General features: G+C 50.2%; 1 protein-coding gene and 1 long non-coding RNA gene across 9 annotated transcripts in view; both read left to right on the top strand.

Moving 5' to 3' along the window:
* TCF7 (transcription factor 7) overlaps nt 1-23565 on the top strand; it is a 75416-nt gene extending 51851 nt beyond the window's left edge. For 2 of the 8 annotated variants that reach the window (XM_041119304.1, XM_041119303.1), the window contains exons 5-12: nt 2702-2792; nt 6404-6490; nt 8483-8593; nt 8865-9027; nt 9227-9334; nt 13285-13333; nt 15435-15507; nt 19727-23565. In XM_041119304.1, the coding sequence (XP_040975238.1) occupies nt 2702-2792; nt 6404-6490; nt 8483-8593; nt 8865-9027; nt 9227-9334; nt 13285-13333; nt 15435-15507; nt 19727-20030 (986 nt within the window). In that variant the 3' untranslated portion in view covers nt 20031-23565. The remainder of the gene's footprint in view (nt 1-2701; nt 2793-6403; nt 6491-8482; nt 8594-8864; nt 9028-9226; nt 9335-13284; nt 13334-15434; nt 15508-19726) is intronic. The other 6 variants (XM_041119306.1, XM_041119305.1, XM_029997873.2 and 3 more) reach the window with 4 other exon arrangements.
* On the top strand, nt 13340-15289 carry LOC121232522. Its single transcript, XR_005931114.1, has 2 exons — nt 13340-14155; nt 14191-15289. It is a non-coding gene; the product is annotated as an uncharacterized LOC121232522 (long non-coding RNA).
* Nucleotides 23566-24987: the final 1422 nt, after the last annotated feature.

Here is a 24987-nt window from a genome sequence, read left to right as displayed (position 1 = left end):
ATGTTATGTGGTTGTCACACGGTTTGGCTCTTTGGGTTCCTGTGTGAGTCCAGGACACGTCAGTTAGCTCGTGAGGCTACAGAGGAAAGTACAGTAGGTAGAGGTTAAACCCTGAACCGTAAAATTCAGGTCTGTGCACAGGAATTCACCCCAGCCCATCATTCTTCATGGGTTACTGGCAAGCTGAGTATAAAATCAAACTTTTCTCAATGTTACATTAGTGCAACAGAATCTTTCAACATCTCTTCAGATTACCCAGGCTTTTGCACAAACCCAGTCTTGATTTCATGTGAAAGCAAGGAAATTCACAATTTTGTGTCAAACTACATTCAGGAAGGGATTCAGGGTCCATCAGAGCCCAGAAACCGGTGCAAAAACGGAGGCACAAAACCAGCTGTTTGATTTGGGCAAAGGCCTCCACCCAAGAGTAATCCAAACTGTCCCGGAGACATTGGCTTCACCGAATTAACATCATTGCTAAAATGATGGGATATTGAGGATGCACTTGGCTGGAGGATGTGCTGAATTATCCCTGGTCTGAACCCAGAGGCCACATTCTGGACTCATCAGGGATGCTGATGGGCAGGATTTAGGTCCGGTGTAAGAGACTCCCAGGCACATCCTGGTTTTCTTCCAGCCAGCACATGGCTTGTCAGCCATCAGAGCATAATAAACTCAGCAGAAAAATATGAAGAGTTAACAAAATAAACCTATTAAAAGCTCAGCTAATGGCAGATTTCCGAATCTCGAGAGGAAGCGTGCAGATTTCTAAGTCTCCTGGGACGGCGACCCAACACACCTTCCTTCACGCTGCCTTTGCAGATGCTTTGCAGAGCACAAAAGCCCCTTGCCATGAGCTGCCTCCAGGGACTCGCTGTTAGCCTGGAAAGCCTTAAGCAGTACAGGAGCAGCTCACCCAAGGGATGAGCTGGTTATATCCTTCCATGGAGGCTACGATTAGCACTGGAGTAGTCCCTAAGCATTCATCTCTACAGTGGGTCAGCAATTCTGGGAAGCTGTCCTCTGGCTGCACACCCACCTGCACCCTCAGTGCAGGCACTTTCCAGTCTCCCTTTTCCCAATTAACCTGTACGTTTACATCGGAGGCAGGGGGAGTCTGTCCATCCCAGAGACCCCCCAGGTCCTATTTATGGAGAGGTTCAGACCGTTGTCTTCAGCTGGGACCTGCCTCCGTGGTGCAGCTGTGATCAGCTTTGCATCCCCCATCCCTATGCTGCTGGGGCAAGGTTTTCCTTCCCTGTTCATTCTGGATGTGTCCCATCTCTATTTTCATCACTGAAATATCTCCCATTATCACCTAGCGTAAGCGCTTGAGAGTCACCGTCGCACTCATTCTCACAGCATCTCTTTAAAGTATTTCACAGTAGCCCAAGGACACGCAGACAAGGAAGTACAAGCAGGATCTTCTGAGTCAGTGGCTGGTGCCCCAACCACTGGGCCAGCAAGAATAACTGGTGCTCTGGCTTATGCAACTCGTATTGTTGGAGGTCCGAATCTCAGGAAATCCTGGCAGCTGCCTAACGCAGATGCTGGTTTTGTTTGACCTTCAGCAGGCTGCTGCATCCCATTTGAGCACAGCTGTAGGTAAATTCTCATACTAAGTTATATATTCCTTTCAGTTCAGTTATATATTTATTTTAGCTAACTTGTAATAAGATGCTTGGAATCTGTTGGTGTCATTCCTAATTAATATTTTATCATTAATAACACTTAGAAGAATAATCCAAACTTCTGAGTTTGCAAACTGCTTGCACCTAATCACCAGTTTATTCAATGTATTTATTGCCCAGGACAGCTGCTGGACAATCTCTGTACACGATTTTTTGTCTGAGGCTCGTTAGCAGTCAGCATCACACGATGCTGCGGCAGAGCTCAGCCCCAGCTCCCCTCCAGTTTTCCATGCCGGGGGTCAGCTAGAGGCTGCTTTTGCCAGCAGTGCTGTGGTTGTCTAAGTCCCACCCAGAGCCCCAGGCTCCGCGGGCTGTTTCCAAGTCCAGATAGAAAATGGATAGATGCTGTGGCTGTCTCCTCTGGCCATTCCGCTCGTGCCAGCAGCTTTGAAGAGCACGCAGGGATTCCCCGTGCAAAGGGTGAATTCCCAGCTGGCACCATACCCACCTCTGCCGTTCCTTGGCACCCAGGGAGCCCGCGAAACAATTGCTTTGAACGGGGACTCAAATTGTTTAAAATCGAGATAGCAGTGATTCCTGCTGGAGCATCCCCGCTGGCCGCTCATGGGGGGTCCTGGGGATGACTGATGAGAAGGGCGTGTAGGAAAGGCTTTGACCATCAATTGTGTATCTGAACAGGCTCTCTGGGAAGGGCAGAGGGATTCCCAGAGTCCATCAAATCCTTACCAAAGCAAGTTGCTGCTTGGCCTCAGGGTAGCACAGAGCAGGGATGATGCTTGTGCAGGAGCAAGCTGCCTTCCCCACCCCGTTAGAGGAGTGATTGTGATTCTGCAGCAATGTGGACGACCCACCACATCCCCAGAGAGAGAACCAGAGCAATAAAAAGGGCAATAATAATAATATCCTGCCACATGCAGACAGCTATTTCACATACATTCCCTGCTGCCCACAAGTGCCCGTAGATGGAGCAGCCAGGGGGTCGGGAGCGGTCCGGGTCAGCCGGGGAGCGCGGCGCTGGGTCTAACTCATCTCCTTCTCCCTTCTCCCAGGAGTGCACCGTCCTTCCCAGACCTCAGACATCCCCGGTTTCTACCCCCTCCCTCCCGGTGGAGTCGGACAGATCACGCCGTCGATGGGATGGTGAGTGTGGAGGGCTCAGCCCCGCGCAGCCCCCAGCCCACCAGCCGCTCTGTACGGGGGGACGGTTTATTGAACAAACCGCGTGCAGCCGTTCTCCATAACCTCCATGGTGCTTTCGTCCTGGCTTCATCCCTCCTGTGTGCTGTGGGATGGGGAGGAGGATTTAGCTCTGTTTTAGAGATGGGGAGCAGATCTGCGGAGAGGCTGAAGGCTTTGTCCCGGCTGGGGCATTCTTGGAGCGGGGTTACAACCTGCCCCATTCAAAACAGTCTCCTGCCTTACATCTAGCTGCCTATGCGGATTAGGAAAGCGAGGGAGAGCTTCCTACCCGCCTCTCCTAATCACAAGAAAAGCCTTTCTTTTTGAGTAGGAGGTAATTTTCTCCCTTGCTGGGGTTTTTGGCACAAAAAGTGCTTTGCCCGAGTGTGCCGCCAGCATGGCGTAATCTAATGGGATGCTCCATCCACCAGGCCACGGTGCTTCTCGGGGTCTCACACACAGGGAAAAAATACACTGTGGTAGAGACCTTGCCCGGCAAACAACCCCGGTACCCACAGCCTGGCTACGGCACAGCCGGCTCGGTGGCACCCACAGCCCCAGGGGGGACGGGGAAGGAGGGACCGTGAGCTGGAGCACTCCCAAAATGTCCCTCCTGCACGGGCCAGCGCTGAGCAGCATCCCACAAAGCAGAGCCCGTTGGGAAACCTGCCCCAGGGACACAAGCTAAAAATACAACGGTATGTGCTCCGTGGTCATTGCCACTGGCTTTTGTCACTGTGATTGTAAGCACACCGAGGGAGCAGGTCTGGCGGGTGGTGCCGTGTGGGCATCGTCACTCTTCAGATTAATTTTTAAGCCCCGTGGGTGATGCAGGGACCTTGCAGAGGCTTGCGGGGAGGCTGATGGCTGCAGGCAGCGGGTTGGGGCGGCCGGGACGGGCAGAGAGTGCGGGGAGGGTGGTGGCGGGGGCAGGCAGCCAGATCCTCCCTGGTGCCGGCTGATAAAACCCCAGCAAAGCCCGGCAGAGACCGCCAGGTACAAGAATATATTGCAAAATGGGAGAGGTGAAGCATATTAAAACACAAAGTAAAATGTTAGCTTTTTGTTTTGTTTTGTTTATGAATTTCAAGTTCCAGATACTTAACCACAAGGAAACAGAGGCTGAGGCCTTTGATACCGAGTTTGGCTTCAAAGAGATTACATTTTGCCTTCTATGCTAAATCTGCTACTCTTGGGCGATGATTTAACTCCTCATATGATGTGATTCATCCTCAGGAAAAACAAGTACTGGGGTGACTGTGCTATAACATGAAAGAGAGAGTTGGGGGTGAGAAAGGAGCCTATTTGCCAAATGCAAGGTCCACTCTTGGGGTGGGATGCTGTTAAGGGCAGCCCTGGGTGTGCGGAGGGAAAGAAGTCTGGTTTGCACAGACGGTTTGTCGGTCGGTTGGTAGCAGAGGGAGTTTGCATTGCTGAGAGCTGCTCCAGCATCTGCGGGGTTTGGCATCCTCAAGCAACCTCGTCAGACGCGTTCATTAGTGACTAATAGAGCAGATACGGTAAAGCAACAAACGGGCCGACGGAGCGGAGAGCAGCACCTCGAAGCGCGTGTGTCTGTAATAGAGCCTTTGCTCATCCTTTTGCCCGCCCAAAATTTACGGGAAGAGTCCCAAAACCGCTCCCGAAGTGCCCAGTCCTCAGCCGAGGCTCAGCACGTCGGTGCGGGTGGGTGCAGAAGCACCGAAGCCCGGCAGGTTCCTGGCAGCATCGGCCCCGGTGCAGGAGGCAGCGGGCAGCAGGGACCGCGTGCCGGGAATGGTCGTGCCAGGGATGCTTGCGCCGATGCCGCCGAGCCGGCTGCCGAGCCGGCACGGCCACGCGCGGGAAGCGGCTTTGCGAGCCGGCAGGCAGGAGCTGGGCAGAAACGGACTTTGTTCTCACCGAGCACTTCGGGAGGAGGAGCTGCAATCACTCTCGTTGTAATTAGCTGGGATGACAGTCGGATAAAAGCCTCCAAGAGTCCAGTCGAGTGAGTTTTGCTCACGGGAGCCTGGCAGCAAACATCAGCCGGGAGCCTGCAAACCGTGTCGCTCACCTGCTCCACGGCCGTCCCATGCCTTTTTTCCAAGCCGCCCTCCCATCACCGGGTGATACAGGCTGTAATCATGCATTCCCAACAATCAGGGACTGATTTTGCAATTGCATTAATTTGCACGTCAGAATCACTTTGAATGAAGCTGCGAGCGCCCGGCTCCTTTTCTATCCCAATATCTCAGCCTCTGCAGTAACGCATGTCGCTTCTGGATTAGCTCCGAGTGTTTTCTCGGCCCTGGGGCAGCCGCCTTCAACTTCAAAGGTTGTTTCGGTTTCCCGATGTGCGGTAGCACTTGGCTGTTTGTTGGTGTGTTTACACCGGCTGACATCTAAGGGGTGGGAGAGGGCTTCTGCCTGGCAGGGTGTAAACAGAGCCCCGCCGCCTCGGCTGCCTTTCCTACAGAGATCCTGCAGATTTCGGTCAAGCCGAGACACAGCAGCTCCCTGAGCGGCAGAAACAGAAACCTCCTTCCTCCCCAGCACGGCTCAAGGGCCTGACTGCCACAGCGCTGTCGTTATTCCTCTTCAGGGCAGAAACTGTCTTTAGCCCTGAAAAATCCCCGGCATCCAGGAGCTCAGTCCTTCACAGGGCACCACACTTAATGATAATGGGCTTTTTTTTTTTTTTTTTTTTCCACTTATTAGAGCTGAAAATAGCTGGTGCTGGGCACGAGCATCGGCATGGGTTTAAGCACCCCATCATGCCCTCCTTGGGCATCTCAGTTTCTATGTGCAGTTTTAGGCTGGGATCATCTTTTGGTGGGTTTGCAGAACAAGCCAAGGTATTTTTGAGCTATCTCCATATGAAAACGGGGGGGGTTTCCCTTGCTGGGAACAATGAGGAACTTCCTGCATAGTTATTTTACTATCTCAAAAATAATTTCCAGCTCCAGGTCTGGTACATGCCTAGTCCCCAGTATGAAACAACTTTCAAAAGAAATGTAGAACCGAGCTTTTTGGTTGTTTAAAAATGACGGGCATCCTTAAAACAATGCACTGGGGAAATCAGAGCATTTCTGAAGCATGTACAAGGGCAGAGTAGGTGCTTTCTCTCCAGACACCGAGAGGTTCCCGTGCTTGGGCATCCTCCCAGTGCAGCCTGCAACCATGCAGCCTCTTGTGCACCGCACAGACAGAGACTCTGACCAGGCTTTGGTTTTTTTGGTCAAATTATGCTCTTTTAAGCAACTTCTTCTGTGCAATGGCAACGTCTCCTCGTTTTTCAGCACACCTCCGCATTTTGCGTTTTTAACAGGATAAACTCAAAGCTGCGGTGTTGCTCAACACCGGAGACGGAGGGGGGGTCAGAGTTGGATCCAACCTTTGCAGGGAGGCCCAGCTTCTCCCAAAATAAAGTCCAAGTCCCGCACTGCCCCTTGAGCCCAGGGGACACCCCGAGCATCCCACCAGGCAGAGCTCCTGGGTCATCGGTGGTCTGAGTCCTCTTAGCAAAGGATATCTTTAGGACATACCACGTAGCTGTGGATACTTTATAGACTCTTTCTTCCCGATCCCAGGCAGAGCCAGTCTGTCTATCCGCTCCCGTCATGTGGATTTAGACAGCCGTATTCGTCAGCGCTTTCTGCTGGGGCTTCTTTCTCCAGGTGAGTATGAGCTGTGTGAGACAGGGCAGCAGCTCGGCTGGTCTCGCAGCTTGCAGTTTGTGCGGTAGGAGCTTGCAGCAGACCGCAGCCACCCGGGGACGGCCACACACCTTCCCCGGGGCAGCCGTGGGAAGAGAAGGCGCTTTTAGGCAGCGTCTGGTCCAAAGGCTCAGGGAAGTATCAAGCATCCCAGGACGATGCCCAACGATTGGGTTTTAATCAGCGGAAGTCAAAACAAAGCCAGAAACCCCTGCCTTCAGCTCAGCATTGGGAAGACGGGGTTAAATCCATCGCTCAGGATTTTGCTTCTTGTCTCTAACCCTAATCCTGAATATATCCCTGCCGCCGCCACCGCTGAGTTTTGCTCTGCAGAGACCAATCCATTTTACTTGGTCTCAGCTTTAAAAGCAGGACAGGCAGCGGGCAGCGATTTGCTGTCCTCCCATCGGCACAAGTTGGTTCTCTGAGACGTAAGCGTAGCTTCTGCCTCCCCCATCCCGTCATCGGGCAGCGCGGGGCTGGCATGGCCGCGGGCCGGACCCTGCACACGGGAAGGGGTCGGCAGGAGCCGGCCACGTCGCTGCCCTGCTTCTCCCCGCGAGGACCTGGCCCTGCGGCACGACCTGCCTTAAATATCAAGCGGGTTGAGCCACGTAGCACAACCCTGGACCACCCATAATGCAAGTTTATGGTCACCCAGGACCAAATTTTGCTCTCTGTAAATATACCCAGATCCCAGTGATGTCCCGGTGAGCAAAATACATCCCCTGTGGATGGAAATCACAGAGCGCAGCCCCTCCGGGCACGCTGGTGGGCAAAGCCCCCGTGGCAACGCTGCAGGGATGCCTGTGCACGCCGCGTGTGCTCACGCACCAGCTTTCGCTTCTGCTTCGTGTTGTCCTGAAGAGCCATTAGCGGAGGTTTCCCATAGGAAAACCATGCAAACCCTTACCCACGCAAGCCCTCGGCCATGCAAAAACCTCAATCCGTGCAGCCCTCCATCCGTGCAGCCCTCCATCCGTGCAAAGCCTTAGCCCTGCAGCAGAGGCGAGGGAGCGCTGCCAGCCCTCCTTGCTCGCCGAGGCATTGCTTTGCCCGGCCGCAAAGGCGAAGGCGAGAGAGGAGCTAACGGTTCCCCGCGGAGGCTCGGCAGCCTCCCCAAGCCCGGCACAGGAGCTCCTGCTCGCAGGATTTTGGGGCAGACTTTGCAGCGCTGCTGCAGCCGAGAAAGTACACCTGGTCAGATAAGGATCAGACTGTGCTGGTGGATTAAATTAAACAGCTTTTCTTTTCGTGCCAGCATATCTAATGAACTGTTCATCTCCCATGGGCAATTCTGCCATCTCAAGCTGCAGTCATAAAGTGGCAGGCTTGGCAAAGCTGACTGCGCTGGCTTTACCCTCTAAAACTCGAGAGAGAGCTAATGAAGCCTGAAAGCTAGCGAGACCTCTCGTGATCTCAGTCCCGTGTTGGTGGAGAGCATTGCTTAGGCAAGGTGCACCTCCTAGAGTTGCAGTTTGGTTCATGTTCAGACTTATGCTATTTCTGTTAAAGGAAAGGTACAGGGTGGTCCTAATCTCTCCCGTCCAAACCCTGGCTCGAGTTTGTTGTTCCTTTCTGCAGTGCTAATAAGATACCGCAACAACAGAGATCCGAGTAGCTGAAACCGCTGGTTGAAAGTGCCCTCCATCTCGGTCGGGCTGGCTCCCGCTGCAGGCTGGTTTGCCCTTAGTGGCACCCGGACCCTTTCCACCCACGTGCCCGCGGCTCAGCCGGCCGTGCCCGCTGCCGGCGTGGCAGGGCTGACGCAGGGGTGGTGGGCACCGCCTGCCCCGCGCCAGCCTGGCAGCGCCCACGGGTTTGCTTTCCGTGTCCTCCGCTTACCGTCTGCTTCTGCCACATCAGTGCCGTCTCGTCAGACACGCCGCTCCGAGCATCCCGAGCATCCCCGGCGCAGCCTTCCCGGCACGGCTCATCCGCTCTCTGTTGCAGGTTCACTCACCCGCTGATGCTGGGCTCCGGCATGCACACCACCGGCATCCCGCACCCCGCCATCGTGCCCCACTCCGGCAAGCAAGAGATGGAGCACTATGACCGAAACATGTGAGTTGGAAGCGCGGGCAGGGCTCCTCAAGAGCGTCAGTGCCTTAATGCCCATTTCACTTACCACTATTAATGCTTGCGTGGGCGGGGGGGATGACGGATGAACACTGAGCTCTGCCTGCGTCAGGCAACGGCGTGCATCCGAGGTGCAGATCTCGCTCGTGCCGTCGGTTGGGTTTGGTGTCGGGTCTTCTGCTGAGCTTGGTGCCACCAGGCAGCCAGGCTGGAGGGTGGCTCCGATGCTGACAGCTCCTCCTTTGCTCCCACCAAGGAAACCTCAACCAGAACCAAAGAGAGAGAAGGAAGCCAAGAAGCCCACTATCAAGAAGCCCCTGAACGCTTTCATGTTGTATATGAAAGAAATGCGGGCGAAAGTCATTGCCGAATGCACCCTGAAAGAGAGCGCCGCTATCAACCAGATCTTGGGAAGGAGGGTAAGAGTACCTGGGGCTCAGCACCATCGTCCCGGTGCAGCATCCCTGTCCTTGCAGCTGCTCCTAAGCACCTAACAAGCATGTGCTTTCAAACCCAGGTGCTTTTATCCCTTAAATGTGCGGGGTCGGGGTGGCCGTGGTGGGATGGGCTGGGAGGGGACAGCGGGGCCACGTCTCACCGCCGCGCTTCTCCTTGCAGTGGCACGCACTGTCCCGGGAGGAGCAGGCCAAGTACTATGAACTGGCTCGCAAGGAACGGCAGCTCCACATGCAGCTCTACCCCGGCTGGTCTGCCAGAGACAACTATGTGAGTGGCTGCTGCGGCTCGGACCCCCTCCCCATGGCACGGCCAGAAACGATCTGGGGGGGGCTGACAACTGGTGTTTGGCAAACATCCCACCTGGTAATGCTGTTCCTGATGGCACGATAGCTATAGAAATTCACATTTTAGGAGTATTTTGAACAGCCTCTTGGCTCGCTGCCTATCTATAGCATGAATGTTATAGCTCCCCAGCTACCACAACCATTTGTTCGCTTATTGTCCAAGTAAATACAAGTAGAAAGGAAGAGGAACTTTTAAATTATGGAGATGATCTTCGGAAATACAGTTTTTGGAAACCCGCTGCTTTGTGCATCTTGGGCAGCAGCTGAGACATCAGCCCAGTGGGACCAGAGCATGGGCCAGAGATGCGGGAGGAAAATCTCGGGGTGGGATGGCCAGGGGGGCTGAACGGGCACCCGCAGCCTGCTCAGCTCCGTTCGCTTTGCGGTAGCGCTTCCTTTATCAGCTTTAAATCATGGGACTGGGTACCGCAGGCTCTGTAGCTCTGGGCATGTGATGCTGAGCCCGGGCACATGCTGCAGGTTTGGGGGGACTTGCCAAATTGCAGGCTGCTGACTCTGGTCTGTGGGTTTAAAGCTAGTGCAGGGCATCCGCCCGAGCCATAATAATAATGGGAAATAATTTTTTAAAAGTCAAGATAGGAAAGTGTAAGCTGCTTTGTATGAGTTGTAGTGCAAACCTCAGTCTCGCAGGCTGTTCAGGTCCAGTTTAGGACTCTCCATGGGGTTGCATCCCAAGCAGCAGCCCCATGTATTGCAGGGCACGTAAGCGGCGCTCGCAGGATGACAGTCATGGAGTTTCTGTCTGTCCTTCAGGGACGTCGATCCCAGCTGGACCAATCATTATTAGAGGACCATGATCAAATCAAGCACACCACGTTCGAAGTATTCAAATGCAATTTGAGCGATTTGAGCAAATGCAGACAATAGCACTGCTCACTCTGCGAGCTCGTGAGCTCAACCCAGCTCTTTGGCGAGCCTGTTTCCCAAACAAGGTTGCTGTTATGGAAAAAAAAAAAACCCTTTCCAGATTGAAAAAAGGAAAAAAAAAAATCCTCCAAACCAGGCAGTGGCTGCTGAGTGGAGCAGCTGAGCCATGCAGCAAATAGCAGTGGTTCTCAGCAATAAAAGTTAACTAGTGCAGAGGGCCCTGAAACATGCTGAGGGTTGGGATCATGCATTCCCACAGCCAGAAGAGCTTTCCCTGTGTACAAGGGAGAGAAGGGAAGCTCCAGCCTTGATCTTCCCTGGTTTTGGCTGTATTGAGGTACGCTGCTGCAGCAATTGATGCCAAACCGATCCCGGAGGCATGAGCAGAGAAAAACCTGTGCTTTGGTTTTTTAGAGAGCTGACTTGACTCTACATCTAAAATAGTGGCTCTTTCTGGAGGAAGCTGCAGTAGACCAGCCACGCTGGCACGGCTGGGGCTCCTGGAGCCCCCCCCAGCTCCCTGGGGAGAAGCGGCAGCAGCTCCTGGGCTGGCCAGAGGGACAAAGCTGCTTCGCAGCTTGTGGTGGTAGGGCCAGCACTTGGGAAGCCTCTGGGCTACTCTATGGAACATTTAAAGTTTACTCTTAAAAAAAAATTCATTTCCTCTTAGCTATATTAATCACTTCAGCAGCACCGTGTTAAATGAGGCTGCATAGGTGTAGCAGTGCCCCAGAAGCGCGGGATACACTCTGGGTCTTTTCTAGTGGCTTTCTCTACTGTTTTGATCTTACATGCCTAACGAGCTCATTAGAGACCTGAAGCAAAGCACACGCAAGTCTTCAGATGTCCATCCATCCACTTGAGGGCTCTGCCCTTTGATCTAAGGCTCCGTTATTGCCCTCACAGCCGCTTTCTTTCCCCTGGAAGCCGCACAGCAAGCACCCATCCAGCCCACCCTCACTCGAGCCCTCCTTCCAGAAAGCCCAAACTCTACCGAGGGCGAGAAAACACCCTTAAACAGACCAAAAACCCAGAAAAACCAGAGGGCAGAGATGATGCAGAAAAAGCAGAGGTTACGGGAAGCCCCCAGCCCACATTTCCCTGCAGCAGCACAGATATCCTTGCAAGCACAGACCAGGAGCTCAGCATCCATATGCAGCTTTCCAGGATCAGTGGTGGATGCTGCCGCGGTCCGGAGCCGTCCATAGAGAAACCCGGTTTCTCTAAGGACGGCTCCGGACCGCGGCAGCATCGGTGGGCCCACATCTGGAGGGCATCAACATCTGGAGGGCAGCAGCATCGCTGAGAGCAAGGCATCATCTTCCTCCAAGACCAAGCGCATCCTCCCTGGAAATCTCAATCCCGTAGCATCCTTCATCTTGACAAGGGCTGGTTCCTTGCTCCAGAAGGTGGAGCGGCTGGTGGGCTCCAAAGGCGCATGTTGGCTTTCCCAGCACCGGCAAGCAGCTGTTTCAGGTCTTGTGCTGTTGGAAGAGATGCTTTTCTCTCCGGAGCTTGAGGAGGAGGAGGAATGTAGGTCACTTCTGCGACACGTGATGCGGATATCGAGCAGGAAATACAGTTGCTGCCACACCGAAGAAAAAGCTTACCGCAGCTTGGAGCTTTCCACCTTCACTCAAACCACAAGAAGTCATATAAAAAGTCATGGGTCAAAGGCAGCCCTGTGAGATGCCTGCCCCACACAGGCCAGATTTGCTCCACTGTGCCGCTGTGCCCTCATTAATAAGCTCATTAGGAGATGAGGGGAGTTGTTGTGTATTGTGAGTCACGGAGGCAGGTTGGGGATAAAATCGGATTTTCTTGTTAGTGAGGGAAGAAAACAGAATGCGAGATGGGTCCAGAGCTGTGAAAGCACTGAAATAGAGAGATAATTATTATTTAAAAATACATTTCTGGGGATTTCCTAAAACTTACTTTCCTGTTTGAAATCAGGGATTCTCCTCCCGATAACCCATTATAGAGCAATTTGTGTTTGGGTATAAGGCACCACATTAAAGTACATATTGGAAATAGGGAAGGTGCTAAAATGGGCTACGTGCTTTTTAGAAACATGAAGAGGGAGGAGGAATAAGAATACACCGGGAGGATCAGCTGTTGATCATACTGCCTCCACTGCATGGGGTGAAACTTGTTTAATTCTATTAATCTAGTTAAATCTATTAATTAAATTATCTATTAATTAATTAATTAAAGTGATAATGGGTGGGATTCCCAGGTGAAATGCATCAGGGTGGGCTGAGGAGTACTGGCAGGAGTTGGCAGAGGTGCTGAGCAGCGCAGGCAGAGGCACAGGGTTTATTATAGCTGTTTTGCATCCACTAATGTTTTCTCTTGTGCAGATTGCAGTGTAAGTCAGGGTCTCAGCTGTGTTTGTAGCACGGTTGTGGACTCATGAAACAGAGCAGGGGAGCAGTGTGGTGGGAAGAAGAACTAGCAGATGCGGGGGGTGGTAGCAGGGATGCGGCTGCTGTCTCTTCTGAGTTTCTGTTGCTGTTTCTATGTACGCACGGATCTCGTGCAGAGTAGTTTTGGGATGAGTCAAAACGCCAGTGGTGCTGGATCCGGGGATACTGGAAAGGAGGGGTTATTCCTGAGAAAAGGTACACGCCCAGAGCAAATTTGTGTAAAATGCGGCCATCAGCCTGTGTGCAAACATAAATCTGGGTGGTTGCTTTGAGAGTTCCTCCCAGGTTACTTCTCAGGAGCATTGGACTGGGCTGTTGGGGAAAGGAAAGGAATGCCCACGTAGATAAACCTGAGCAAGTCCCCTTGCAGTGATTCTCGTTTCATCTCTCCCTGGAATGGGCAGAGCCGGCGGCACCGCGGCTGTTACAGCTGAGGACCTGGCCGCTCGCCTGGGCAGCAGCAGCCTTCCCCGCCGACCTGATCCAGCCCCAAAAACCCTGCGCAGCACCCTCGGTCTCCCGGGAACACGGACTAACGGCCTTTCCTTTGATTTCCTAGGGGAAAAAGAAGAGACGAACACGGGAAAAGCAGCAAGATTCCAACTCAGGTAAATGCGTGCGGCTCGGTGGCTGTCCCTTTGTTTCTGCTCAGAGGGATGATCTGAAGTAGTTGTCGTGTTTTATCATGTTTTCTTTCATTCTCCTGAGCTTAACTAAAGAATTACACATTTATTTTTTTTTTAAGACGTGGTAAAACATTTCTGTGACTTTTTCATAGACATGTTTGAATTAGAACATGGGTACTGTGTGAAAACTGAAAAGATTAGATTTTGGCAAGTGCGTAACTTCATATAAACTATCACTAAACTTAATCTGTTCAAAACATCCAGGGTGAATGTCCCCATCAGCCCTACAGATACCATTAATTAAAGAAAACTCCTCTCAAATGCATCAGTATTGCTTGTGGGACTAAATGCAGTGACAGGATTGAACATCACCAATGGGACTACCCCAGATTTGGTTTTTATTTCAAAGTAACCTAGAGTTCAAGGAAAGTCAAACTAAAAAGTATGTACCAGTTGCCTCCCTGCACCACGCTGTTGATTAGAAGAGGCCCTTTTGACAGATTTCAGCTGGTGACACACACGTTCCTATCATCCAAGGCTATTCCTGTGCTGGTTTCTGAAGCGTTGCTGCCATATCAGGAATAAATAATATTTGTACCGCTAAATACTCATTATAAAACATGGAGAGACTGTCCTGGCCCACTACGGCATCGTGTATACATGAAGTTAGACAACCTGTTTTTTCCAGTACGTCCAATCTGTGATTGCCTATAGACTTACAAAGAGCTTTTCCCACCCTCCAGCTTAGCAGTTCATTACTGCTCATTGCTTTTATTTACTTTTGGATGAAATTAAGTCAGCCAGGTGATAGGCTGTTGGCTTTCTAAGCAGAACAGTAGTTCTCTCTCCCTCCAGAAATGCTCCCTAGGGAGGGTGCCAGGTCAGCCTGTTGCTCTCCTGGCCTTGCGCACCCACACAAAGACCTGCCACACCTGAGCTGGGGACCCCAAGGTGCACAGCTGGCTGCATCTGGGCAGTTGTTGGTTAGGACATTGGAGTCCAGCTCTGGTGTTATTGCTGTGGGTTACACTTCCATGCGACTAGAGTCCCACAGCCTATGTTAATTCATAAAGTTCAGATAATCTCATTAATTTAATGAATCGCTATCGGAGGACCTCTTCGAATTGTCCATAAAAAGCAATTCCATGACTGTGCCTCAGTAATACCTTCAGTTTAGTTAACACTGTTGATCTCATTCAGTGTCTAGACTGATAAGGGGAATATAAGCTTTTAGGCTTATATGTAGTGTATATATATGTATTTATATATCCATATATATGTCTTGTCTGTGTGATAGAAAAATGATAATTTCACCTGTTATGGATTGAAAACCAGCTGCTGGTCGTACACAACAGGAGACACTGGTGGTGGCTGAAAGAGGGAGTGTGAATCCAGCACTGAAATGTGCTGTTCAAATCCCATTTACAGCACTAGAGAAAAAACACGACGTGCCTGAAAGCAAACAGGGCTTCACCTTCATGAGTCCCATAATTGTACAGTAAAACTGCAACATTTTAGGGAAGGCCATGGAGAATAGCTTTTCCATTAAAACTGGAAGGGGAATGGCGGGGGGCAGAGTAGAATAACCTGGGCCTGGGTCTCCTTGGTGCTAACTCTGCTTTCAGCCTGCTTCTGCAACTTTTCCTCCTCTTCTTTTCCGTGCGCAGTCTGAGCTCGCTGGCAGCCCCGTTTAGTTGCTGCTGGAAAGGCAGGGAGCAGGTAAGGATGCAGACACAGGAGGCAGGCAGCGCCTCTGGGATTTGGCAGCTTTTGCAAACTTAAGAAATTCTGAGAGCCGTGAATTTCCCCGTAATTGCCCATATTTGCCAGAGCTGAGGCCGTTTCCCAAACCTCCTTCTTCTCCAGCTGCCAGCAGTGATCACTGATATTTGCCTAACGATCACTTTTTTCCAGGAGAGGTGGTGCCAGCACCGTTCCGTTGCAGACAAAAAAATTGGATTGTAGTCTGTTAGTCGTGTGTTAAAGTGGCTAAAATGATGTTGCCTCTTTTCTTCCTCCTGCTCCTCCTCCTCTTTGTGCCTCTGCCTTGCCCATTCTCCGCCACGCATGCTTCTGTGTTCAGATCCTGCCTCTCCTAAGAAATGCAGAGCTCGCTTTGGCCTCAACCAACAAACGGACTGGTGCGGCCCGTGCAGGTGTGTATCGGCATCTCCTCGCTGCTGGGGTGCTCCTGGGCGAGCGGGTTCGGCTCCGTGCGTCCTCCCGCAGCCGTCCCAGCGCCGGCGGGGGCTGCTCCAGCCAGGCGGGGACGGGGTTTTCTCCGGGCATCGTCAGGAGTTGTCGTCCGAGCTGCAAGGGTCAGGCTGCGCCCTGGGTTTCTTACCCCTCCAGGGCAATTTGGGTGTAATGCTGTACGTGTTCCTCAGCTGATGGACTTCCCTGGTCTTAAAAGCTTATTTCCAGGGTGGAGACCTCTGTGACCCTCACGTGGGGCTCTTTTCCCCTGTTGGAGATTTCCTATTGCATAAATAGCACCCTAGGGCCAGCAGTGACTAGTTAATGGGTTTCTTTTTCCTATTTATACTAGGGCTAACCATGTATTTCAAGATCCAGCGCTTCTTGACCCTGAAATTTTGCAGTACCCGCCGTGGCTGGGGTGGGACAGCCTCAAGCAGCCAGACAGTTTGCATGCGCCCTGTGCCTCGGGCTTGTGGAGAGTGGACACGGTCAGGCGATAGTAAAGCTTAGTGTGTGAACTGAGTGCTGCCTGGCTCAGGGGGTCTGCAAATGCAGCCAGGCAGAAAAAAGCTCCTTGGGGGGCTTCTGGACCCGGGCACTGAAGCACAGAGAGGCTCCAGCCTGGACAGAGGTCTACGGTTCATAGCACGCTTTTATACCAGTGCGTTGAGGACTCTAGCAAAAGCTGGAAGTAAAGTATTGCTTAATGTGCTTACTGCAGCTTAAAGTGACTAAAATCACTTAGTCTACCCAAAGCACAGCCCTGCAGAGTCCTGACGGTGCTTGGCCACTGACCTTGCTGGCACCCCGAGCTCAGGTCCCTGTGGCTGAGCCCAACGTGGGCTCCGCTCCCCGCGGCCGCATCCTGCACCTCGGGGTGCAGCGCAACAGCAGACCTCCCTGCTCGGCCGTTACACGCTGGATAATGTCATCAAGTGGTGTTTTTTAGCTGATTAAGAATCTGGACAGAGCTCCCTTAATGTCTCGTTAATACTTTACCTTGGATGTCCAGAGAGGGATTTTCGTGACCCCCTATCACTCACGCAGCAATGCCACCGAGCTGAGAGCCCCGTACCGCGGCGCAGGGCATGGCTGCAGCTCTGCGGGCAGCTCCTCCAACTTCACTCTGCCTTCGTTTGAACTCTCTTAATTCAGCTTCTCCTCTGCACTGCTTCCCGATTAACACAGGCTGCTGAAGTGCTCGGAGACCTTGGCATGCTTTTATTTTTTAACCTTTGCCTCTCCAATCCTGGTTAGTCACAGCTGTTCTGCAATTCCCCGTACTAACGTGCTCCTGGCGGCTCAAGGGCTCCTGGCGGCTCAAGGGCTCCTGTCGTATGTGCTCTGGTCACCTGCGGAGAGCAACTTCCCCCGGAGGATTTCCACTCCACAGGAGAGGTTAACTGGTTAAAACTGGGTGTTCTGCCCAAGCTTTCACCCTCCTCTCCCTCACCCTGGGCAAACCGCTCCAGGGTGCTGTAGTTCCTAAAGGGAGAGGGATAAATCCCTTTAGCTGTGTAATAGCCAGGTCAGCCGTGGGCTCACTAACTGGTTCGTTATCAGCAATCTGTAGTATCAGATCTGCTTTTTTTTTTTTTTTTTTTCCCCTGTTACTTTAAGTCAAAGCAGTGAATCGATGGATAGATTTGTATCCTCTTAAACAGGTCATTGAAACTCTCCATCCTGCAGCTACTGCAGAGATGTCTGTGGGAAACAGCTTCTCCTTGGGCTTGTCTGCTCTCGGAAATTACAGCCCGTGTAAAATAACCTCCGAGTTAAATACTCAGTTCAGCGGGGCTGTCGTGTTTCATATCGCATTAATTGGGTCACCGCGGCTAACGATGACACTGACAGCAGTAATAGCACTTCTCTTGTTCACATCCAGTGCAAAGTCGTGTTTAATACTGGACTAGTTAATACATATTCTAACACTGTCTAGTTTTTCATTAGTAAGATCAAAGAAAGGTGTGTGCCCGCATTAGCAAGTTCTCCATTTGATCTGTTTTCCTCAAATGAGACAGCCGAGGCAGGGAGCCGGGCGGGAGGAAGATGTTCTTTTTAGCTGTTTTAGCTGTAAAATCATTAATACTGTCTCCAGCAGAGGAATTGTTTCCTCGCTACTATTAAGGTGACATCTTGAGAGCTCTTTTGTTTAAAACTATACTGAGATGCTCAAGGATCCATAGCAGGTGACATGAGGGATCTGTCACACGAAGAGAAGGAAAACCAGCTCAACACAGAGTATGTAAAGACAGTGTGAGACAGTGCGAGGGACTAACTCTCGATAACCAGGAGTGGTTAAAATAATCTGGGTGTATGAGATGACAACTGGAACTCAGGCTAAATATTCCTGGGTTTGATACTAAACAGCAGAATTGTGAAGGGATGTGGAGAAATCGTGCCCAAATCCGGTTACAGCAAGGATAATGTAAGACTTGTATTTTTGAGGCCCCCCAACTCATAACATACGAACAAGTGGGGAACCTGAGTATCTTCTCCAGGGGATGAAGGGAGGCTGGACCCTGCTCCCCAGGCGCTGCTGTCTTCGGTCCCAGTGGGCTTCTTGGTAGAAGAGAGAGGCTAGGGAGGAGAGTTGCTGCCGATGGGGGTACTTTTCTGTAAAAACCCCTTTCTGTGAGTAAATCTTTCCCCAGCTGATGAGCTCTATTTGTCACGCTCCACAGAAAGGAAGCGTGGAATTGAGTCTCACAGTTGCAGGTCCATTCAGGTCCTCCTTCTGCCTAATCTTTCTCTCCAGCATCTGTCCCCGTTGCATTTTGTACTTGGCCCTCTGCTTCCTAAGGGAGAGATCACGGCAAACATTTCCTGCCCAAAAAAGCCACAGGCTGAAGTGTCAGAGCTGTTTTTCCCTTAGTTTAGATAGCAGTTTAAAAGATGATCTACCCTCCAAAGACCAGCAGGTCTTCTGAAGGGCTCAGGACTAGTCTAACATCCAAAGCAGGACCTCAGGCAGCCTCGGACCATGTCTTCCTCCAGCTGGTCCCAGGCCACTTTCTTCCTGAACCTCTGTTGAGCACTTTCAATTCAGCTGTGTCACTGAGTCATCGTCAGAGGTGGGAATGAATGTGAAGTAATTTGAGATGCAGAGGTGGCTGAGGTCAGAGGCTTTTGCTGCAGCAAGAAGAGCTAAGTAGATGATACTGTGCACAAGTCTAGGAAGGTGCTAGGAAATGGGCTCTTAAGAGTTTGGGTTGACTTGCATTGCCTGAGCAGAGAAGCCAAAAACGGTGTGGAGGGCAGTGTCCTGACAGCGCGTGACCTGGCACTCCTGACCACAGCCATGCCGTGTGCCCCGCTCCCTGTCCGAGCGGGCACAGCCGTCTGCTGGGCACCTGCCGGCACCGTGGCCTCGTGCCGTGGCACGTCGGCCAACCTGCCCCGTAACACCACGCGCACACGCGTGTCCCGTGTGCTCTGTGTGTGCTCGGCAGGAGATGGGTGCGGGCTTATGCATCGGGGCGGGGGAATGTCCTAGTCTTGAACTCGGTGAGAGCACGTTCACCCCACTCAGCCTCCTAGAAGCAGAGAAGCGTGGCTGGTGAGAAATGACCTCCTTATTTTGATTTTTATTACTGATTTTTACCACTATTTTCATTTTTATTATTGCATTGATTTTTGTTATTATTTTCATTACTGTTTTTTTTATTTTTATTCTTGTTTTTATGACCTCCTCTCCTCATTTCGTGAGCGAAGCCTTTCCATTTGAATTCCGCTGACAGAGCAGCGCGTTTTTTCAGCAGCACCACTACCGGTGTCCAGCTACCGGGCGGCCGCGGGACGCGAACCCGCCACCCGCGGCGCCGGTTGTGCGCGGCCGCGCAGCTCCCCCCCCAGCTCCCGCCTCTCCCCCCGCCCCGGCGGCCGCGCCGCGGGGCCGCTGTTATGGCGCCGCCTAGCGGCCGCAGCGCACCCGCGCAGAGCAGCGGGGCCGCAGCCACCGGGGTCGCCGCCCGACCCCGACCCCGACCCCGGCCGGGGAGAAGGGGGAGAAGGCAGGGCCCGGCCGGGGGTCGCGGTGAACGGGGAAGGGGGGGTGGAGGGCCGCGAATCCCCAGCTGGCTGCGCGCCCCGGTTTGCGCCGAGCGCTGGTTTACGTCTGGTGTGTGACCGTGAACTCGCCCTTTATTCACAGATAACTCTCTTCACTGTTCTTAGGAGGAAAAAGAAGTGCATTCGGTACTTACAAGGAGAAGGACGCTGTGCCAGCCCAGTTTCTTCCGATGGAAGTGCTATAGACTCCCCTCCCTCTCCTCTGGACGCACTCCAATGCATCTCCTCTGCTTTTCCTTCAGACAAGCTTGCAGCCCCCGCTGACTCCGCACACAGCGAACAGCCCGAGCCCTTCCCCGTCTCCGCTCACCTCCAAACCGCCACCTGCTCCTCCAGACTGACCGCCACCAGGTGCCCTTCCGCGCCCACAGAGTCCCCAGCGTACAGCCTGGCCTCCACGGGGACATAGTCCCGCGCGCCCAGCCGCGTTGGCCGGGACGCTGGGCGCTTCGCTTTCTCCCGCCTGCTTTCGCCGCCCATTGAGAAGGACCAGAGGCCCGTCCAAATTCCCCATCTCACTGTAAAAACGTGCAAAGTTAGGCGACGGGATGACTTAAGGATGCTGGAAAACTCATTTGGTTTTTTTTTTTTGGGGGGGGGGGTGTTAAAGATAGAAAAGTGATTTCAAAAAAAAGGTAAAAAATAAGTACTTGCCAAAATTTAAAGTGCTGATGAGTAAACAAGCCTTTTGTCCCTGCCCTGTGCTGCTTTTTTTGTTTGTTCGGGGGTTTTCTTTATTTTTTTTTTTTACTGCATTATCTTCAAGTATGGCAGAAAGCAGAGACAAAGTCCCCAGCTTGCTGCAGTAGATGGTAGGTGCTATCAATCTTAACACTGGCTTCATCTCCCTGCCTTCTGAGCTGCTTTAAAGTGTAGTCACTCACTCACAGATCTCTCGTAGCTGTTACACCATGGAGCTGGAAAAGCTGGAATAGGAGCATTTTTTAAAAGCCCTTATGTCTGAAAATTAAATGTAGCGACGCTAGCTTTCTGATCTGACCAGATAATAGAGAAAGGAAATACTTAAACCAACGAGGTGAATTTTTTAAACTTCTTGTTTGAGAACAGGAAGATACTGTTTACAGGTAACAGGTCTCTCTGCAGACATGTCCCACTCCGCGAGCGTACAGCACGGCAGAGGAAAAGGGAGCACTGACCGGACAGCGAAAGGAGCTCGGACCGGCCGCTGGAGGGTCTGACGGTCGATTGCTCGCTGCGTCAGTCAGGTACAGGGTCTCCCTCGCTGTTAGGAATCGTCCGCCGCAGACGCGGACGGCCAGAAATCTCACCAGATAGGCTGGGCAAAGCCTCAAAAATCAGTTTTTGCTACTACGGCCTTGACCTAACTCTGCAGCTACGCGGCGGGCGGGCAGGCTGACCCAACGAGCCGCCTTCTGCGGAGCGGAGGGGCTGGAGGAGAGGTGGGAGCTCTGCCACCACGCTCGGCTCCCCCCTTCCTCCCCGGCAGCAGAACGGCCCACGAGCCGGCTCTTCGCTCCAGGCGTCCGTCTGTACGCACCCTCGGCAAGATCAGAACCCTTTTTTTCATGATTTGGTGTGCAACTTTTCAAAAAAAACTTATTCTAGCTTTTTTCTAGAAGATCCTCCCTCCAGCCCCGTGATGATGCCAAATGTTAATGTATTCTCTCCAGCTTGAAAACGTTTACCAGTTTCTGGTATTTTATTTACATTTTGAGCTTCATAAACAAAAAAAACCTGCGGACAGATTGTGATCTCCCTGAACCGACGTAAATCCTAAATTAATCCAAGTTCTGGGTTTACTTCAGGTTTACAGACTTCTCACAGAGACCACCATCTAGTCCAGTGCTGATTTTTTCCTGCTTGAAAGAAATACATTCTAGATTGCTGAAGAGAAAAATAACACCACAGAGCGGGAGAGGGGGGTCTATTTTTTTCTACTTTACAGAATAGGTTTTAGAGTACTGAATACAAATTATGTAGTAATATTATTGTAGAACTGCAAGAAATTTAAGATGACCTTTATAATGTACAAAATATTTTTATATTTTTTTTCTTAATGCAAAAACACAAACCCTAATTTTTTACATTGGACTAAACTTTTTAAACAAGTTTATGCCTCAAAGATTGAAAATTAAAAAAAAAAAAAAACAAACCTGATTAGTCTGTAGAGCAGCTTTGGATTTATTCCCTTTATTTAGGTACTTTTGCTTATAGTAGTGTAGATTTTTTAATTCCAGTTTTAGTTTAGAAGATCTAAACCTATTAGTTTATTCCTCTCCTGTGTAAATGTAACTTCAGAAGCACTGAATGAAAGCTACGTGCACAAACCTGACAAGTTTGAAAAGAGTCATTTTAAAGTTTGAAAGAATCATTTTAACCCTTCGAGAAGTAGCATTACCTGAACCGACTGCCAACTGTACACTTAGTCATGTACTTACTGCACTCAGAGGGTTAATTATATAGCACTAGATCGATATGCAATCTGCTCGTTTTTAAATTATTTTAGCAAGCTTAGACAACAACATGCTCCAGTGCTGAACAGAGGAACTCAGCAGACTCTTCCCAGATCTGACATACTCTCTTTTTTATCACTTGATTAAAAAAAAAAAAAAAAAAATTGCTTAAAAAAAAAGAGCTCTGTCTCAGCTCACCTTTTGTCACTCTGAGACCCTCTGATGTAAGGTGCTGTAGAAGTATCAGCTACTGTAAACACCACAGGTGACCAATCAGCCACAGCGGCCTAGTGTAACTAACTCAACACTGGGTGTAAAGCTGGCATAACTTAATACCTGATCGGTATTTTGTGGTTGGATGAAACATGTAACTTAGCAGCAAAACAAAGGTATAAAAGAAAAAGCAGATGTGTCTAAATAAACACCCGAGGAAATTTAGGGGAAAGTCCTGAACAGTATTAAACTGCGTAACCTGACCAAGGACCAACTAGTACTAGCGTACACAGACCAGCCGTCATTCATTTCAGAATTCACCGGGACTTTCACCCATTTATTTCAAGGCTACGTTGGCCCCTCCGTGGTGTTGTGGATGCCTGCCTTGGTTCAGGGCACACTGACCAGCAAAAGGCCCACCTGTATTACAGCCTCCGCTCATTGTTTTTATTCCATCCGATTCCTGCAAAATGTCCTTAGTGAAACCTACTGCCCCCCTCTGCGGGAGCCTTTCCTCATGCATTCACGGCACAGAAGCATTTCCACAGCCAGAGAGCTGGAGCAGTTACATTTTCTGACACAGCGTTGTTCTGACCCTGTGCTCTGCTCTATACGTACAGGTTTATAGCCAGACCTTACCCTGTGCTTCAGCTACCACAGTGTAAACTCAAAATATCTGCTTGGCGTCCTCTAACATGGTCAGTTTATACTGGTGTAACTGAGGAAATTTAATCTTCTTTTTTTCTTCCCCAAAACACACAAGATAAGAACTTGAAGCTGCCCATTTCCAAGACAAAACAGTGAGCATGACCAACTTTTATGTGCCCCATGGCTGATAACCAATGCCAAAACAAAGTTACTTCTATTAATACCAAAAAAGTGTCTTTAGAAATGCTACATGAAGCGTCACTATTTTGTGTTAATACTCTTTTTTTAACAGAAGGAAAACTTTGCCCATAAGTTTTTATCGCAACGAGAATTTTTTTTAGTTCTTTTACAGCAATTTCAGCTCTTTCTGAAATACATATTTGAATTCCTGAAATCAGTTTGAATGTAGAAGTCATGGAAGTACCACTTCATTAAACCAAGTAAAACCACTGTATGTATGTAGCAGGGATAAATGTTTTGCAGCTGTACTTTCATTTGTCCAATGACTATCCACCATTTGTTGTAATTTTTTTACTTCATTGAGTTTGTATTTTTTGGCTTTTATGTTCAAAATATGTTTATAGCTTTATAAATAAAGTAATTGCCAGACTGGCTATTCAAAATAGGCCACTGGAAGTTATAATCCTATCAAACTCTCAACTAACTATTTCTTCGAATTCAAGAGGATTCCTGCCTTTTTTTTTTTTCCCTTCAGCATTTGTATGTATGAATGGTTTTTAGAATAATTGCTACTAGTCTTCAATGGGCAAGACCAAAATAGTGAACCAAGACTAAGAAAAAATACCTTCTTCTACAATCCCTACCAATACCTTGCCTTCCCTCTCCCAACCCCCACACTTAATCACTTTAGCCAAGAAGAGCTATCCTGATCATGCCATCACTTTAAAAAAAAAAAAGTTTAAGGCAGCATCATACAAGTTAAACAGTAACATAAAATTTAACAGTGGGAAACCAGACAGTCTCTACCCCTTTCAGGAATCTCAAAGTACACAGCTGGTGTCTATGACAGCAGTAGGCAACTATCAGGTTCAGCTAGAGAGAAGAATCCATGCAGCAGCCGCACGGTACACCAAGCTGTCTCAGTACCTGCGTAAAGAGCGTCATTCTCTATAGCCTAGCACTAATATTACTAGAGTGGATAATCATCTGAGATGGTGTACCTCCAGGGATCTAAAAAAAAAAAAAAAAAAAAAGAAAAAAAAGCTGTTTTCTCATACTGACATACAAGTCAGGCAAAATAAAGTCTGAGACAGTACTACAGGGGAATTTCAATTAGAGAAAATAAGTTGTATGGAACCCTAACTACCAGGACTACCAAGAATATTAAAATCTGTCAAAGCTATGCTTTGAGCACCCAGACCAGCCCTTTCTTCTGCACACTGCTATGCTGTACCTCCACACTCACATCAGGATCAATAGCCAGCTGGCACAACCCTGGAGCTTCTGCTGAAGCTCCACCAATACAGCATTTGACCACCAAGGGTTACATTTTAGGCAAGCTGTTCCAATAATGAGCAAGTCTTACCACAAGGTCACAGGTGTGTTTTATGCAGGTATGGCAAACAAAGCAGCAAGGTAATGAGGAAGACAAACTATGTGTCTTTGGCTCTTCCTCATCCTACAGCACAGTGAGGCACCACAGGAGGCAGCAGCTGCTAACAACCACGGATCCTAGTCCGATGACAAGCACCTACAGGAATTTATATAGGCTTCTGCCATTGAACACAATTACAGTCTAGGCTTCTACGTCAGCAACGCAGCACTCCAAGGATGAAACTAGTATGTTCTGGAACACTAACTTCACACACAGATGGATTTATTTCTTCCAAGAATCCAGGATAAGCTGAATATTAAACTACAACTATAGCCACAGAAAGAATTGTCATCAAAAGACTTTCTAGTAGCAATTTTAAACTGAAGTGTATTATTTGCAATACAGGATGCTGGAAAGGCTTCACAATGTCCAAGTCTAGCACCAGGGTATTTTATGCCCACTGACAATATAATATCTACAATGTGCCCATATAATATACACACCAGCACAAAGGC

This window comes from Aquila chrysaetos, chromosome 22, assembly GCF_900496995.4.
Source record: "Aquila chrysaetos chrysaetos chromosome 22, bAquChr1.4, whole genome shotgun sequence".
Taxonomy (NCBI): Eukaryota; Metazoa; Chordata; class Aves; order Accipitriformes; family Accipitridae; genus Aquila; species Aquila chrysaetos.
The sequence above is the reverse complement of the archived record's forward strand: the minus strand, read 5'-3'. Positions and strand labels throughout refer to the sequence as shown.